We start from the raw sequence: 18,960 nt of genomic DNA, 5'->3' as shown, positions 1-18,960 counted from the left end.
AAAAAAAAAAAAAAAAAAGAAATACATAAACCCCTACCATTCCTACCATAGACCCAAAGCAAAAATTGGTTAATTAGCCTAACCTATCATTTACATGGTGGCTCACAACCATCTGTAATGAGATCTGACGCCCTCTTCTGGCTCGTCTGAAGACAGCTACAAGTGTGTTTATTTATAATAAATAAATCTTTGGGCCAGAGCGAGCCAGGCTGACTGGAACAAGCGGGGTTGACCGGAACAAGCAGAGGTCCTAAATTCAATTCCCAACAACTAGATGAAGGCACAACTATCCGTACAGCTAGTGTGTACTCATATACAAAAAATAAACAAATGTTTAAAAAAAGAAAAGAGAAAAGATGAAGAAATACATAAAACACAACATGGATGAAACTAAAAAATACGCTACCAGAAACTAGCCAGGTACAAAGGACTATATCTACACTATGACAGTGATGTGTCTCTTCTTAGGGGTATCCGGTAGAATTCTATCCAATGGATTCTAGTCTAGCTGAGCAGACCAGTGACTTTGCTTGGGTTACTTATAGGAGAATGAAAAGATAACTGTATCACCAAGTCCCCATAGCCTGGCTGATCACTGCATGCCACCTTCAGTCAACCTCCTACCTTGTCTATAGAGGAACACCCAAGACCAAGGTGAGCTTCAACGGAGGGTCTGCTGACTCATCCCCAGCTCTTTCTAAGAAAGAATATTAACAGCTCTACAGCCTTCTGTATTAGCATAGAGTCAGCCATCACTGTGCTGTCTACTCATTCCCTTACTGTGACTACAGGGCCAGGGTATTCTGGAAGTCACCAAGGCAACTCGGCTTTGTGACAGCAATAGTCATGTGAGGCCAGGAGAAAATAGCACTGCTACAAACTATGGTCACATAACAAATACTCAGAAACTGCTTTTGCTAAAAATTATGGATTCCGGGGCTGGAAAGATGGCTCAGCAGTTAAGAGCACTGACTGCTCTTCTTTCAGAGGTCTTGAGTTCAAATCCCAGCAACCACATGGTAGCTCACAACCATCTGTAATAAGATCTGATGCCCTCTTCTGGTGTGTATAAAGACAGCTAAGGTGTACTCATATATAATAAATAAATAAATCTTTAAAAACAAAAAAATTTTTTAAAAAATTATGGATTCCTCAGAGGTCCACAAGGTAAGTGCACAGAGGATGGAAAAACTGGCATCTCTGCCTTCGTCTGTATCGGTCAAGCTCTTGTCGCTCTACACAGCCCTGCTAAGTCACTGAAAGGAGTATCTGTCTAGTTCATCTGATCCCCCGTCAAGGCTGAAGCCATGGGAAGAAATCTGTCCTCAGTGAACCTGTGTCATGTTGGGTTATGAAAATTACCAACCATTCCAGGACAGACCACCCCACACCCCTTTAGGGCAATCAATTATCAGTAAGTATAAGGCAGAAGTAAACATTCTGTGAGGACCAGGCTGAGGAGGAAACAGATTGATCTTCAAGCAATGACAGTCCTAAGGGTCTCTTTAGACCAATTTTTGAAACTTGAGAAAAGATAATGATTTAAATCTAAAACTCATGTTAGTACCTGAAAGTCATAGTTGGGGTCACCGAGCTGCAAATTGTGTGACCTACAAGTGACCCATCTGCAAGACGTATTAGAGCAATAGTGGCAAACCTACTGTGGAAGAAACCAACACTTTCTAACTGGCTCGACACCGCTAAGCTGGCCAAGAACCTACACCTAGGTGGGTCACTTACAGCTACAATTCTGACAAAGGATCCTAACACTAAAGTAACTCCTAATGACAGACTGCCATGCCCATAGATCAGAGCCTTGCTCAACCCTCAACAGAGAAGCTGCTTCCTGCCGTCGATGGGAATTAACAGAGACCCCCAACTGGACAATGTGCACCCACAACAGACTCTGGAGCACTCAGTCCTACATGGGATGTTCTCATCAAAGCCTCCCTTCAAGGCTAAGGCTCTATACCGTAGAGTAGGCAGGAAGATTTGAACAGCCAGAAGAGATAGACGACACCAAGCAAACAGTGACTTCTAGCACAGGAGCGATGCACACACGAACTCATACACTAAGGAGCATACAGGGGTTCAAGCCAGAAGGGTCCCAGGACTGAGGGAGAGAAATGGACACAGGGTCCCACCCCTAAACAAGACATTATCTATAACTGATACCTGTTAACAAAGGAAAAATCCGTTTTCTTCAGTGGAGTCTCACTGTGGATATCAACCACACCTCAGGCAGCCCCATGTCCAGGAGCAGTTGGCCAACACAAAAACCTCCATGGACAGTTTATGAAGTTTTTGTTTTCTTTTGGCATTTTTTTTTCTTGGTCTTACGGTCTTTTGCTTGTTTTAATTTTTATTTTTGTGGTTTTGTAGGGGGTTTTATGAATTTTTTTGGTTTTGTTTGAGAAAGAACATAAAGTTAGGTGGGCAGTAAGAGGAAGAGGAAGGGAAAAAACATGAACTATGCTAAAACCCTAGAGGTAGTTATTGCAGAATGATACAAAAATACTAATTTCCACTCTATGGTTTTGTTTTGAGACAGGGTCTCACTGTATCCAAGCTGGCCTCTAATTCACGGTAATCTCCAGCGTCAGCCTCCCAAGGCACGGAGACTCCATACCTGGCCAGACCTACAAATATTCTTATTATCAAATTTACTATTACTTTAATAAAACAGTAATTTAAAAAACAGGAACTATATTTCCAGGAAAAGAACACTGTGTCAGGTTTATCATTTTCTCAAAGATAAACACCAAATTATTAATACCAAAATAGTAAACATTTCAATTTTCTCAAACCATGTAAAAATAAACACTAACCTTCCAGCTAGCTGTACAATGCCAGTCTCCGCTCTCGCTCTTATCCCACACCTGTAAGAAAACAAAGGCAACTGAGTGTGGACACAAGGGACCCTCAGTTCCACAAAGGACGCACCAGTGAGGGAGCACTGAAAACCAAGCACTGAAGCTGAGCTCAGACAAAGGCAACCATGTTCCCCACTTGTTCCTCCTGCCACCCCTTCCTCCCAGCCCTGGTACTGCCATCAGGGGCTAGTGGTGTAGTGAAGACTAAGCCCAGAGTCTCCTGCAGAGACTTTGCATGCAAAGTCAAATGCTCTACAGAGGAGCTCTGACTATGAAAACACCGTCCCTAGCAGGTTAGCTTCCTGTATCAGGTAGAACATCTTTACCAACCAATCAATATATAATCTTGTTTAGTGTGTATTTCTGTTTGTTTCTGTAAACTGGCCATTGGTCAACACCTAACTCACAGCCTGCAATCATGCCTGAAGGGCACGTATCTGACAAGTTTCTAAGCCCACCACACCCTGCTTGTGCTTCCGAACACTAGAAAGCATTTCAGTACTGCCCCTGGAAACCATTCCTAGCCTTGCAGCTCACCAGCAGAAAGGATAAGAAAATAAATGCACAGCTCTTACCCTCTTCCGCTCTTGCCTCTCTCTCTTGCTCCCTTACTCCCAGGTCCCTTCCCTCTCTCTCCACGTGGCCATGGCCGGTCCCCATTTCTCTACTCTCTCCTTCTCTCTGCCTTTCTCTGTCTCTACTACCTTTTTTTTTTTTTTTTTTGGCTTGTTTCGAGACAGGGTTTCTCTGAGTAGCCCTGGCTGTCCTGGAACTCACTCTGTAAACCAAGCTGTCCTGAAACTCAGAAATTCGCCTGCCTCTGCCTCCCAAGTGCTGGGATTAAAGGTGTGTGCCACCACCACCCATTGAATATAGAGTCCTTTGGGTATTGTCACAGTTTGGTTTCTGTTGCTGTGATACAACGCTGACTTGGAGAGGAAAGGGTTTATTTCAGCTTCCATGTCACAGTCCATCATGGAGGGAAGGCAAGGCAGGAACTCAAAGTAAGAACTTAGAGGCAGAAACTAAGGAGGAGACCGTGGAGGAGACTGCTCCGTGGCTAGTTTCCCCTGGTTGCTCAGCTCGCAACCTATACCTTTTGTATATAGTCCAGGCCTACCTGCTTAAAGATGATACCACCCAGAGTGGACTGGGCTCTCTTATATCAATTAGCCAAGAAACGTCCCCACAAGAAAACGTCCCCACATTTAACCACAGGTCAGTCTGATGGAGGCAATTCCTCAACTGATCTTTTCCTATACCTAACCACAGTAGGTGTGTAGCTGGGAACAGTATAGCTGGGCTATGGTAGTGCTGTGTCTAGATTTAAGAGCCTACGCATTGACTGATACAGTGACTGTACCCATTGACTCTTGCACCAACAGTGAACCAGGATCTTCTTTCTCCACATCCAGCATTCATTGCCATTTGATGTCTTGATAACAGCCACGTTGAGTGGGGCGAGATGGAATCTCAAAATAGTTTTAAATGTTATTTCCCTAGTAACTAATGATGTTGAACACTTTTAAAAATATTTATTGGCCATTGCATACACTAGCAAGATTTTGCTGAAAGGACCCAGATAGAGCTGTCTCTTGTGAGACTATGCCGGGGCCTAGCAAACACAGAAGTGGATGCTCACAGTCAGCTATTGGATGGATCACAGGGCCCCCAATGGAGGAGNTGTAGACCAGGCTGGCCTCGAACTCAGAAATCCGCCTGCCTCTGCCTCCCGAGTGCTGGGATTAAAGGCGTGCGCCACCACGCCCGGCTCTACTACCCTCTTAACTCCCCTCCCCATGCCCTGAATAAACTCTACTCTATACTAAAAATAAATAAATAAATAAATAAATAAATGCACAAACTGTAGCACTAAGTAAGTGGATTGTGAAAAAGAATTTGCTTACAGCATGAACCAAATACAAAGAAAGTCATCCTGTTCCATCTAAGCCAAGAAAATGTAACCAGGAGACTTATGCAGATAGGAAAAGAAGTGGTTGAATACAGTGTCAATTTAGAAGTGAAAATGTTCTAGAGATACACTGCAGCCTCCATTTTTGTAGCTGATTGCAGAAGCACAGTGGGGCAAGCTTGGTTGCATAACCTTCCCCTAACTCCTGGGAGGCAGAAGCAGATGGAGCTCTAAATAAGCTCCAAGCCAGCCTGGTCTAGACCAGATTGGGGCGGAGCGAGGGGACGGCACACAGTGGCTATTCACTTTGAGGTAACAAATTGTAATGAGGTAAAATAAAATAAAATAGCAGCAACCAGTGCTTGATAGATGTCTCAGCATATAAGAGTACTCAGTGTTCTTCTACCAGGACCCAGGTTCAATTCTCAGCACCCTACACCATCTTCTGACCTCTGGAGGCACCGGAGGGACAGATACATGTGCAAACATTCATCCATTCACACAAAATAATAAAATTAAACAAGATAACATTTATCAGTGGTATGTAAAACAAAGCTAAAGTAAGATATTCAATTAAAAACACCAGGAAAATCATAGACTATAAAAAAGTTCTAATTTAATCTATCAAAAATGTATTAAGAACTGGTAATTACTAAGAAAAATGTAACAATATTGGGAGAGAAAGTAATTCATCACGAAAAGCTTACACACACTCATACACACATGCACACACATAAACACACACATGCACACACACACAAAGACATTCAATGAAGAGGTTAGAAAGATGGCTCAGCAATTAAGAACACTTACTGCTCTTGTTAGTGGACCCTGGTTCAGTTCTCAGCACCCACATGTGGCTCACAACTGCCTGAAACTCCAGAGGATCAGTTCCTTCTGACCTCATACAGGCACACATACATGCACATATACAAATAAGGAACCTTATCAAGTCAGCACAGGCATTCAGCTATCCCAGAATGAACTTGACAAAATTCTGTTTGTTTTGTTTTATTTCACTATGTAGTCCTGAACTCACTCTGTTAACCAAGCTGGTCTCTACCTCTTGAGTGCTGGGATTAAAGGCATACACCACCACCTCCCAGCCTTTTGTTTTTAAGAAAGGGTCTCTCTACATAGTGCTGACTGTCCTGGAACCCACTATGTAGACCACACTGGCCTGGAACTAATCCAACTACCCCAGCCTCCCAGGAGCTGGGTTTAAGGGCATGTGCTACCACATCCATCTTGACGACATTCTTTAAAAGACAGTAAAAAAAAAACATTCAAAGAACGGAGAAGATTGGTAAATACAGTGAGTGTTCAGATAGCAAGGAACTTACTAGTTACTTTTTTTAAAGAATCATTTACATGTGTAAGTGTGTGTGCATGCTGAGTGAGGATCACAGAGAAGCCAGAAGGCAGCACTAGTGCACCCGATCTACTGGAGCCGCGGTTGCAGATGGTTGTGAGCCGAGGACTATCAGTGCTGAGAGCCAAGCTTGGTTCATCTTAGAAAGATACTCACTCTTAATCATGGAGCTCTCTCTCCAGCCCACAGTTAACTTTTTCTAAAAAGAAAGTCTATCATTTACACAGATTTTTTTAAAAAGTGTGTATAAACACAAAACTCTTGAGTAAGATAAAGTACTCTAGCCAGGAGCAGTGGCCCACACCTTGAATCCCAGCACTTGGGAGGCAGAGGCAAATAGACCTCTGAGTTCCAGGACAATCTATTCCTCAAAGGGAGTTCCAAGACAGCCTGAGCTATGATGTAGTGTCAAAAAAGAAAAAAGAAAAGAAAATGTACTCTGGACAACCTGACCGCCCTCAATCCAAACACCAACTATCTGGAACTCTCCCACAAGTCCAGGGAAAAGTGTCCATGACTACACCTGACTGCGCTCCTGAAGGCACAGCCCAAGCCCAGCTGCCGGCACTTTTTACTCTCTCACGAGCTTTGAGGAACTCTGGAGGACCCGTCAACCGTTTCCACCAGGCAATTCCACCTAGTGACCTAGCAGGGACTGCTGTAACAGGTGCTAAAAGGTTGAGGGCTGAGTGGCTCAAAGACCACTTTCTCTGGTTCTCCAAGCAGGCTGCTCAGGCTCACTAAATCAGTCACCTGTAGGTCATCTCTCCTAATGTGATATAGGTCTCATAAAAGGCTTCAAGAGATGTCTTTTTCTTTTTCAATAGCGTGAACAGAGTGATCATACAAAATCACCTGCAGAGATGCCAGAGGGGTGACTACAGCAGAAGCAGCAGAGATGAGCAGTCCTGCGACCAAACTGTGAAAGCCACAGGCAGTTTGGTAGCCTGACAGCTAAAGTAGCCCCTTCACTGGTTGTCTGTGCACGGAAGTAAGCATCGAAATGGAGAATTACGGTCTCTCCCAATTTTGATGTATTACCTTAGTAAATACCATTCCTAAAGGCTATCATTTGATGTCTGCTACCTAAATCAGCTGCACTCGTTGGTCACAAAGGACCCAGGATCGGTTCTCCCAACAAGATGGATCACAATCTTAACTCCTCTTCTCACCCGCAGACACCAGGCAGTGCACCTTCATACACGCAGACAGAACACTCACACGAATAAGTCTTTAAAATTGTGGGGTTAGGGGAGTGGCCTCGTTCCTGGTGGTGCACATATTTAATCACACCACTCTCGGCAAAGGCAGGCAGATCATTTGGGGATACAGGACTGAGACCCTGTCTCCCAAAAAAAATACATCGTAGTTATTAAAAATCAAAAAAAAAAAAATACATCGTAGCACATTCAACGCACACTTGTGATAACCATCTTCAGAGACCACTTGAACATGAACAAGAATTAAACCTGGCGTCCAGCTATTTTGGCGTTGTGAAGGAGTTCAGACTTGGAACCCCAGCGTGGTGAAACTGGTGAGACGTGGTGTTGAGACTAAAGGACTACAGCCGGGTCTAGAGTCTAAAATAATCTCAGAAAACGTGTGTGTGTGACTGGCAAGTATTAGCCCTTCAGGGCATCCCATGTGTCCTGGGCAAAGGAACACGTGTGAAGAAAAGTGCTCAAATCAGGAGAGTCAAACTCGGGAAGAAAAAGAAGCCCAAAGTCCGCACAAGCGCGACAGACCACAGCCGCGGCCCACGCCGCAGGCCCAGCATGCGCGTGCGCTTAGCGAGCGCCCCAGGCCGAGAGCCGCCCCGCGCAGGCGCGGTAGGAAGACGCCACGAGCGCGGGCGGCCGTGACCCCACAATCCGCCGGCGGGGAGGGCTCTCGCCGCTTCCGGCGTGGCGGCGTCGGCGGCTGCGGCTCGCGCGCGCCTCGGTCCGGGCTAATCCCTTCTGCGCCGCCTCCCTCCCCTCCCGGCCGGGCCCCGGGCAGCGACGAGTGCCGCGCGCACCTTGACGCTCTGATCGCTGGAGCAGGTGGCCATCCGGCGCCCGTGGAAGTCGAAAGACACATCGTGGATGAGGTCCTTGTGGTCCGCCGCGATGCTGCGCGCCACAAACATGGCCGCCGCCGTCTGCCGGGCCCGCCTCCGAGAGGGCGGCGGTGCGGCCCGCAGCCCCGGGACCGCCGCGGAGGCACGTACAGCACGTCGGCCCTCCCCTGCCGGCCCGCCCGCCCGCGTCGGCCCCGGCGCGCCACGCCCCGAGGGACACGCCCTGCGCGGGCGGAGCCTGCGTCCGGACTTCGCTGCAGCAGCGGACGAAGCTCGGAGACAGAGGAGGATGGAAAAGTGAAAGCACCTTCCGGGGTCAGCCTGGGGGTGTGCGCCTCCGAAAACACGTGATCCGTGCACAGAGCGAGTAGACACTTCCCCCAGCTAATTTGAGTGGGAGGCTCAACCGGGTAACCAGAGCTTCTTAGGAATGATGGGGACGCCCAAAGTTGTGGCTTAGGGAGTCCCGCTCAGCGAGGGCAAAGTCCGCCCGAAAGATGAAATTGAGGAGTGGAAGACCTGAAGCAGCGGTCAGTGGTGAAAGATGGCACAAGTACAGCAGGCTCAAGGGAGTCAGCAAAACAGAATGAGGAAAAAGACTTTATAGAAAGTCACCTGGGGTGATGGCAAGACCCAAAAGGATATCCAATATTTACTTGAATGGAGCCAGTCTTTAATGGAGAAGTAAGTAAAACAAACAAAAATAGCCTGCAAAGAGAAACGCGTGAAGGAAAGTGCTCAAATCAGGAGAGTCAGTCAAACTCGGGAAGTGGTGGAACATTCATTCTACAAGAGTTTTAGGTGAGAGAGAGGTTGTCTGTCGAACTCCCACGAGATCAAACTCTTGACTTTGGCTCCATGAGCGCCAGGATGCACTTGGTGCACAGACATACATATAGGTGAAACATGCATACACAGAAAAATAAGGATGTTTAAAAAAATGGGAATCGTTTTAAAAGGCAGACTTTAAAAGGTCTCAAAATAACTGGACCCACTTGTTCCCTGATGGAATTGTACAGAGACCTGCAGAGACCCATAGTGAAATGACCTTACCAGTCTTGAGTTTTCCTTACTCTTCTTTAAATTAATAAGCTCTGGGGCATGGCTTGAATGACTCACCACCTTTATTTTAGTTCCAGCTCCAGAGAATCTGAAACATCTGGATTGAGGAACTACACTCTTCCTGCACACAACAGATAAACATACACGCAGAGACGTAAATAAAAGTAATCCTTTCTGAGATTTTATTCCTATTTTAGAGGTAGAGCCCAAGTCTATCAGCTGTGCGTAAAACTAATAACTATTCATTAATTTCCAGAAACAAAACACACTATAATAAAAAAGTACAATTAAGTCTATACTTTTAAAAGTAAACATTTATGAAAGCTAAGTTTATCATTTTCTAGAGATGTATTTATCTTTATATGTAAAAGTGGATTGCCTGCGTGTTTGTAGTATAGCATGTATATGCAGTACCTGTAGAGGCTAGAAGAGATTGTTGAATCTCCTAGAACTGGAGTTATACAGGGTGTGAGTTGCCTAGTAGGTACTGGGAGCCCAACCCAGGTCCTCTGCAAAAGCAGCCAGTAACCTTAACTGCTGGGCCATTGTTCTAGCTCCTCAAAGCCAAGTTTAAAGACAGTAAACATTTACTGAAAGTAGAATATGGAATAGAAGGAATAGAATTTTTAGAAAATCAGACCTGCTGGGCAGAGGTGGTACTCTTCTTTAATCCCAGCACTCAAAGGCTGAGGCAGGAGATCTCTGTGAGTTCAAGGCCAGGCTGGTCTACAGAGTGAATTCCAGGACTACACAGAGAAACCCTTTTTCGAGAAGAAAGAAAGAAAGAAAGAAAGAAAGAAAGAAAGAAAGAAAGAAAGAAAGAAAGAAAGAGAAAGAAAGAAAGAAAGAGAAAGAAAAAAAGAAAGGAGGAAAGGAAAAAGCAGACATAAGTTTTTAAATCACAGGCAGGTATATGCATTATTGTTAGAGTCAGTGAACCTACAGTGAGACCATAAACAATAGCATCCTAGTCTGTAATTGACATTAGGGCTCATCCTTGGCATATATTCTATAGGTTTGAAACAAAAAATGGCTTGTATCCATCATTGCAAAATCATACAGAATAGTTTTCATTATCCTAAAAATCCTATGCTACTAGAAACCACTCCCTGTTCATCAACCCTTCCACATGTGTTGCTGTCTCCAGCCATGCTGAAGTGTGGCTTGATATTGTACAGGCTTTGTGCAGACAGTCACAGCTGTTCCCCATTCGTGAGAGCAATGTCCAGAAAACAGTTTCGCTGCAGTCCTCCCCATACTTGGCTCCTGCAGTCTCTCCATCCCCTCTTCTGGGATGGATCCTGAGACTTGGGAGAGAAGACGTGATTACTGCTGCCCTGTTTATGACTGACCATGCCACAGATAATTATTCTCTGCACCGTGACCAGTTGTGAATCTCTGTATTAAGCCCCATACTCAGTAAAAAAGAAGCTTCCCTGGCAAGGACTGAAAACAGCCCACACACACACACACACACACACACCCTACTCCTGGGAGCAGGAAGCTGGGTTCATTGGTTACCAACACTATTTTAGCCTTCTAAGAATCAGATAGGAAGCCAAGGCTTCACTGTTCCTCGCACATCCCAGTCCCCTCCCGAATCTCTCTGAGCTGAAACAAAGGAAAAGAAGAGCAGCTAGCCGCCGGTGGTGGTGCACACCTTTAACCCCAGCACTTGGGAGGCAGAGGCAGGCTGATTTCTGAGTCTGAGGCCAGCCTGTTCTACAGAGTGAGTTCTAGGACAGCCAGAGATACACAGAGAAACCCTGTCTCGAAAGAAAAAGAAAAAAGAAAAAAAAGAAAGAAAGAAGAGCCTAAGAACCGAGCTAGGCGATTGGCATTTCCAGTTGTCTGTATGGCAGGAAGGAAGAGAAATGAAATCCTGTGTGTGCAAGAAATGTTCTCTTCTGTGGCAGAGGATACAGAAAAAGAAAAAAAAAAAGGAAGCTAAACTCCTAACTGATAAACCTGTTATTCCTCTCTGTGATAGCTGCAGTGTCAATGCAAAACACAGCTGTTGTTCCAAAGCCTTAGAGTCACTGATAAGTAGGCTACAGCAAATCAGGGAGTCTCTGCTTCAGCCCCAGCTCTGGCGTTGAACTCACTCTGTAGACCAGGCTGGCCTGGAACTCAGAAATCCACCTGCCTCTGCCTCCCAAGTGCTGGGATTAAAGGTGTGCGCCCCCATGCCCGGCTTGGCTCTGTATTTTTAAAGACTCTTGGTTGTTCTGTTTCCCATTTTCCCTTCACTGCCAGCTTCCCCCTCCCTCTTTTTGGGGGCAGGCAGTTTGTTCTTTCCTTTTTAAAAAACCAGTCATTTCACCATGGTTTCAGAAGTTGCCCATAGAGTTACAGACAGCAGGCAGGCCTTTAACCCAGAACTCAGAAGGCAGAGGCAGGCGGATCTCTGAGTTGGACTACATTTCCAGGAGAGAAGTTATGCATTCATTGCAGTTATGACACAAACGACGGGGCCTGGTGGTGCAAGCCTTTAAGCCCTCCAGGGGCAGAGACGGACAGAGCTTTGGAAATTCAAGGCCAGCTTGATGAACACAGCTGATCAGCAAGGACCACATAGAAAAACCCTCTCAAAATCAAGCAAACAAACAAGAATGCCTGCACCAGAAATCATGCCAAGGTGCCTAGTTCCCCAGACAACACAGTCATGTCCCTTTAAAATGTCTCTTAAGACATCTAGCTAGGTCTATAGCTCTCCTGTTTAATTTTTCTGGAAAATTCTGCCTCAACTAGTCTCGATGCTTTTTTACACTCTATAAATTTAATTGTAGTGTAAATTTCCAACCTGTCTTTTTGATGAGGCTCATCCCCCCCACCCACCCCCACCCCTTTCTCACAGGTTCATCCAGGGCTCTGGAGTGCCCTAGCTGACAGCAGCCGGTAGGTGGCACCAAAGCATCTGATACAGAACTGTGAGCCTCAGTAACTGCAGCCTGGGGGTGTATGTGTTCCCTGCCGATTTCCATGGCCTGTGAGAGCAGATAGTTTCATTAGACTGGAATCTTTACATCTCCACTCAATAAATTCAAAGTGCCTCTTGATGACTTGATGGTAAGAACAGCCTTCCTCTCTTCACTTAGAGCTGGAAGTCAGCTGTGGTAGGTGGAGAGGACCAACCACCTGGAAGGCTCTGAGATCATCCTCTTGCCAGGACTGATAAGCATTGATGCAGCCGGGGTTTTAGTACACATACTGTCCTGCTCCCCCTGTGGCTTGGAGACTTTGCATATCTGTTGATGGAGGAATAAGCCCGCCCACGCTTATGTTCCTGCTCCTATTCTTTCCAGGAGTGTGACATCTTGCCCTGGCTTAAGGGAAACACACTGTTATTGCCAAGGCTGGTTGCTATGCTCTTCTTCAGAACTGAGGGCTGAACCCAGCTAGGCTCACACATGCCAAACAAAACCGCTATATGTACCACTGAGTTGAATCCCTGTATCTTCTTGTGAGATAAGGTCTCACTAAGTTTGCCCAGGCTGGAAGCCAGTCTGGTCTACAGAGTGCATTCCAGGACAGCCAGGGCTACACAGAGAAACCCTGTCTGGGAAAGAAAAAAAAAAAAGTTTGCCCAGGCTGTCCTTTAACTTGCCCTATAGCACAGGTAGGCCTTGAACTTTTGCTTCCCTTACCTCGGCCTCCAAGGTCGCTAAGATTACATGCTTTTGTTACCAGTTTGATTGCTATCCTTTGTATGAAGTATGTTAACCTACAGTGATTAGATTTTTCACATTTTACCTGTCCTGTCAGTTTAAATAACACAAGTAACTTTGTGGTAGGTAACATCCATAAAATTATGGTTAAGGCCTTTGGTAGAAATATATAGTTTTTCTTTACAAAAAAAATTGCTTTGACCCAGGCAGTGGTGTCGCACACCTTTAATCCCAGCACTTGGAAGGCAGAGGCAGGCAGATTTCTGAGTTCAAGGTCAACCTGGTCTACAGAGTGAGTTCCAGGACAGTCAGAGGTATACAGAAAAACCCTGTTTCGGAAAAAAAAAAAAATGCTTTGAATCTGGGGCCTCTAATTTGCAATCATACATGGCTTCAGACCTTGAGTCAAGTAGTAAGACTACACAACTCCTAGTTTATACAGGGCTGGGGATGGAGCCTGAGGCTGTGTACATGCTAGGTAAACACTGTACCAACTGAGGGACAGCCCCAGTGCTGAGATTTCCTTTAACGTTGCTGTGTTCAGATTTTCTTGCAAAGGTAATCTAGAATAGAGTGTAGGGGGAAGCCATATCTCAATGTAGAACTGTGAGACGCCCATGGATGCCCTTCTCACGGGATAGGCAAGGTACATATAGGATCCCATGCTTGTGGGAGGTTTGACAGGGAAGAGAGAGATGAGCTCTGCCAAAGAGCATCCTTCAGACTTTTGAAGTGAACCTAGGTCCTTAGCCAGGCTTCCCTGGAGCTCGAATGAGACATTTGAGAGCTGTGTCCCTTCACGCCCGAGGCGGCTGTGAAACAAGTGTGTTCCTGATCCTGAGTTCTGAATGGAGCAGAAGGGAGAAGGGGACATGGAGTGGCTGCTGGGAGGGCTATAGTGTGGGCCGAACGGAGGGGAACCACAGGGGCAGTGGCCAGGGAGAGGGGGAGCTGAAGGGCTTGGTTTCTTTCCTCAGAGGGGATCAGAGGGCCTTGTTGATTTGAGATTTTAGAGGGGCATATGGGGTAGCGCAGAGGTAGTCCTTGCAGGGGACTTGAGTTCAGTTCTGGTATCCATGGTGGGCAGCCCACTACTGCCTGTAAATGCAACTCCATAGGGGATCCAACACCTCTGGTCTTCACAGGCATCTGTGCTTACATGGGTCTAACTGTGCCACCTCCTCACACATACACACACACAGGCACATAATTAAAAAGAATAGAGGGGCTGGTGAGATTGCTCAGTGGGTAAGAGCACCCGATAGCTCTTAGCTCTTCCAAAGGTCCGGAGTTCAAATCCCAGCAACCACATGGTGGCTCACAACCATCCGTAATGATCTGACGCCCTCTTCTGGTGTGTACTTACATATAATAAGTAAATAAATTAAGAGTGAAGTGCATTCCTTTAAAAAAAAAAAAAAAGAATAGAAGTAATGTGTTTTTGATACAGTGTCTTGCTGTATGGCACTATTTGTCCTGGTACTTATTAGGTACCAGGCTGGCATCAAACTCACAGAGACCTGCCTGCCTCTCAAGTGCTAGGACTAAAGGCATGAGACACCACAACCAACAATAACAATGAATCTTTTAGAAAGGGTAAATGTTACAGGCCTGAGTCATTTGTTGTGACTGAGAATGAGAAAAGGGCAGGTCTTCCCCTATGACTTTTCCAGAACTGTTATTTCCCATGGTAGTTGGGGTCATAGTTAAAAGTCACAACAGAACCCAGGCAGTGGTGGCACATGTCTTTAATCCCATCGCTCAGGAGGCAAACACAAGTGGATCACTGGGAATTCAAGTCCAGCCTGGTCTACAGAGCTCATTCAAGGACACCCAGGACAGAGACACCTTGATTCAAAAAAACCAAAATAAATAAATATAAATAATAAAAGTCACAATAGAACCAGTGTGCTGGTGAATACTGCAGTCCTAGTGCCCACAGGGGATGGCAGGATTGCAGGCCCAAGACAGCCCTAAGTGATACATACCCTATCTCAAAACACAGGGTCAGAAGCAACATTATAAAACAGTGGTAAAGTCACAGCCTATTTTAAGTTAATTATTAATTTATTTTGCAGTGCTGAGGTTGAGCCTCTGGGGATATACTCTACCACTGATGTTTACCACCATGGTCCTAACAGGTTTTCACAGGCAGATGGGCCTCTGCGATGGGCAGTAAAATAATGTCTTAGCTGAAGTCCAGGGCTCCTCAACTGTAGATGCATTTCAGGGTTCTGCCTTCTCTTAAGGGACTCAGTTGACTTTCCAGGAAGTCTGTCACTTGGGTGTGAGTAAACTATTAACAACACAGGACAGTCATGGACTTCGGGCAAGTGGGAAGTAGTGGCCATTGAACAAGACCAGGGACAAGGCACTGTCAGGCCCCTGAGCTGCTGCTTACTGTGGTGACTAAGGACCCAAGCACTGCCAGCACCGTCAGCTGTGACCTTTCTGTGACCTTTCTGTCAAGAGTTCACTATTTAAAGCCAGATGGTACATTTTCCCTGTAACCCCAGCACTTGGGGGTGTGGGTCAAAGGCCAGACAGGAGTCAAACACAAGTTCAAAGAATTCCAATTCAAGGCCAGCCTGGGCTATTCCCAAAACTCCATCTCAAAAATAGCAAACAAAGGATTTAGTCCTTAGGTCTCACATAACTGAAAACAGCTAAATTGCTGTTTAGACAGGCCTGGCTTGGCTTGGTTTGGCTTGGCTTGGCTTTGTGCTGAGTATGCTGAGGGGTGAATGCTATAGACGAGTCAGCACCCTAAGTTCAAGGCTGGGCACCTGAGTTTCCATTGCACAGGTCAAGTACAGTAAGCCCCCCCCCCCCACACACACACACAGCGAACAGTTGACAACAGCTATAACAAAAGTAAAGTTCCCATAGAGCGGAGAAGTAATATATTCTTTGCCCACAACACAGTAAACTCTCAAAAGGTGCTTGGGAAGAGGAGGTATACATGCTGGGTCCTACTGGCTGCTATCCTCCTTCTGTCTATGTAAGCAAGGACAACACAGTGCTCACCACCATCATGACTAACAACATTTGTACTCCCTCTCTCCATGGTAACAGGAGAATCACTGTTCTCAAGTCCTCTTGCTGTGATGGGACTTGTTGTCCGGGGACCTGAGAAAGGAAATTGAGTTCTCAGATAATACAATGTACCACCTCAGGGCCTTGCTATTTGGGACAACTGATGTGTGATGTCAGAGTCTAGGGAGAGAGAATATTTTTTTGTAGGTCACTTCTGAGACTTAGTGTGAGATGAAAGATGAAACTTTCTCAGCCCTTTGACTTCCAATTTCTGTGATGGATGGGTGAATGCTCTCACTAACATCTGGGAACATATGTTTTCAACAGCACTGAGTGGTAGGATGAGGAAGGCTCTCCAAATGTCTACACCCAACCCCCTGAATCCACAAGCAGGTTACCTTTCGTGATAAATGAACTTTAAAGAAATGATTCACTGGGCGGTGGTGGCACACACCTTTAATCCCAGCACTTTGAGGCAGAGGCAGGCAGATTTCTGAGTTCGAGGCCAGCCTGGTCTACAGAGTGAGTTCCAGGACAGCCAGGGCTACACAGAGAAACCCTGTCTCGGAAAAAAAAAAAAATGATTGAGTTGATGAGGGATGGCGCAGCGGTTAAGAGCACTGACTGCTCTTCCAGAGGTCCTGAGTTCAATTCCCAGAAACCACATGGTGGCTCACAGCCATCTGTAATAGGATCCAATGCCTTCTTCTGGTGTGTCTGAAAACATCAACAGTGTGCTCATATACATAAAATAAATAAATCTTTAAAAAAAAATTTAAGAAATAATTAAGATCTTGAGGTGGACCAGGCAGTGGTGGAACATACCTTTAATCAAAGCACAGAGGAAGCAGAGGCAGGCAGATCTCTGAGTTTCAAGGCTAGCCTGATCTACAGAGAGAGTTCCAGGACAGCCTGGAACTGGGAGAAGCAGAAACTGACCAGGCTACCCTGGAAGAAGCTTAGACCAACTGAGGCCCCTGGAAAGGAAGCTCGCCAACCCGTTGCACTGCCTGCAGACTGTGCCCTGTGCTCCAGGTTCCCAGGTCCCCAGTGAGCTGGGGTGGGCTCTGGTGATGCAGCTGTCATCTCTGCTCCTGTAGTTAACCCCTCACTCATATTCCTGTAAGTGACCTGTCTTACTCAGTGTTCTGTTGCTGTGAAGAGATACCATAAGCAAGGCAACCCATTTATTAAAAAAAAATTTTTTTTTTAAATTAGGGCTTGCTTAGTTTCAAAAATGTAGTTCATCATCAGGACAGGAAGCATGGCAGACACAGTAGCTGAGGGCTCTACATCTGGATCCACAGTCAGCAGGAGAGAGCCTCTCTTCTGAAATCTCAAAGCCCACCCGTAGTGACACACTTCCTTCAACAAGGCCACGCCTCCTAATCCTTTCAAATAGTGGAGCTCCCTGTGGATCAAGCATTTAAAACGTTGAGTCTATGGGGGCCATTCTTACTCAATCCACTACCCAACCCCAATCAAACTCATTGGTTCCCCAAGTTGGACTTTGGAGCAATCAGTACTTTGGTCTGCTGGAGGTTCCCTCTCTGGGTGAGTAGACGTGTGTGTGTGTGTGTGTGTGTGTGTGTGTGTGTGTGTGTGTTGCATTTCCCAAGGAAAAGTTGTATCACACACCACCCATACTTCAGGGCCAGAGGCAAATCCTGCCTGCTTTCTGTTACTCGTGGAAGGTGGAATGCTAAGCATTGTGGCTCACGCCTTTAATCTCTGTACCCATGAAGCAAAAAAACAGGTGGAGCCCTGTGAGTTCCAGGTGAGACAGGACAACATAATGAGGCCCTATCACCCCCCCCCAAAAAAAGATGGTGTGTCTCTGTGTGTGTATGTTTGTGTTAGTGTATATGTATATGTCCCTATATGTGTATATGTGTGTTTGTGTAATATGTGTATATGTGGATGCATGTGTGAGTGCATGTGTGTGTGTATGGATAATGTTAGGAACAAGCAAAAGAAGCATAGTCTAAGTACTAAGGAAATTCAAGGTCCCAGGCCCTAAGGGAGCTGGGGACTTCCCTGAAGCTGAACAGCTTCTGTTGTAAACAGCTGTCTGAGACCAGACATCTCAGGGACAACTTGTAAAGAGACAGTTCTCGGAGTCCAGCCCTCTCAAGGACAGTTTCTCCATCCTGTTGTCAGGGTCAAAGAAGTTCATGTTCCCAGGTCTAGGAGCCTATCCCACTTCTCCAAATATTTCAATTGTCTATTAGCCAGTAAAGAATACAGAAATTGTTGTTATCTGAACCAAGGTGCGTAAGTTATAAAGATATATAACCAATTGCCCGCTATGCCCTAACTGACTATGTACAGCTTACCCAGCCCTTTGTTCACTTATCATTTTAAAATTCCAGGCCAGAGTCCAGGAGAGGACCTGGCTGTAAAAGCTGAGTTAAGGACCTGGAAGCCTGGTTCCCTGGATACAGCCCAGTCTCCAACGAGAAGTCCCTTCCTTAACTCAATGTCAAACTACAGCTGGATAACACTGCCGCTCCCCACGGCTCCCCTGGCTTTGTGTTTTCATACTTTAAAAACATTGTACAAAATCCCCTTTGGGGAGTTGGTTCAGATCCTGAACTGGCCACCCCCACCCCAACTCCACTCCCTACCCCCCCAGCACTCAGAAGAGAAAAATTCTCAGGAGATTTAAGCTGTCGGCCAATTTCTGAAGTGAGTTTTCTCAACTTCCACCCGAACCCCAACAGTGATAAGGTATAAAAAGGTCTGTGATAAGAGAAGATTTTCAAATCTGTGTGCCGTGAATGCAGAAGGCAGGACTGAAAACTACAGGTGGGGAGGCTGAAGAAAGGAGAGGGAGTTTGAGGCCGAAAGTTAGGCAAGGATTGTGGGAAAAGGTCATGAAAAAGAAGAAAGTGTCACATGAATGTGAAAATGATGCAATAAAACCATTTACTTTTATGATAACCTTTTTTGTTTTGTTTTTGCTTGTTTTTTTTTTT

At 45.8% G+C, this 18,960-nt stretch overlaps 1 protein-coding gene across 3 annotated transcripts in view; it reads right to left on the bottom strand.

Annotated features, from left to right (window-relative positions):
* Seh1l (SEH1 like nucleoporin) overlaps positions 1-8,421 on the bottom strand; it is a 31,172-nt gene extending 22,751 nt beyond the window's left edge. For 2 of the 3 annotated variants that reach the window (XM_021151167.2, XM_021151170.2), the window contains exons 1-2: positions 8,175-8,421; positions 2,829-2,879 (exon numbers count right to left, since the gene is read on the bottom strand). In XM_021151167.2, coding sequence (XP_021006826.1) covers positions 2,829-2,879; positions 8,175-8,285 — 162 coding nt within the window. In that variant the 5' untranslated portion in view covers positions 8,286-8,421. The remainder of the gene's footprint in view (positions 1-2,828; positions 2,880-8,174) is intronic. The other variant, XM_021151168.2, reaches the window with a different exon arrangement.
* Between the last annotated feature and the right edge of the window lie 10,539 nt (positions 8,422-18,960).

This window comes from Mus caroli, chromosome 18 (genome assembly GCF_900094665.2).
Source record: "Mus caroli chromosome 18, CAROLI_EIJ_v1.1, whole genome shotgun sequence".
NCBI lineage: Eukaryota > Metazoa > Chordata > Mammalia > Rodentia > Muridae > Mus > Mus caroli.
Note: the sequence above shows the minus strand (reverse complement) of the source record. Positions and strands in the feature narration are given on the sequence as shown.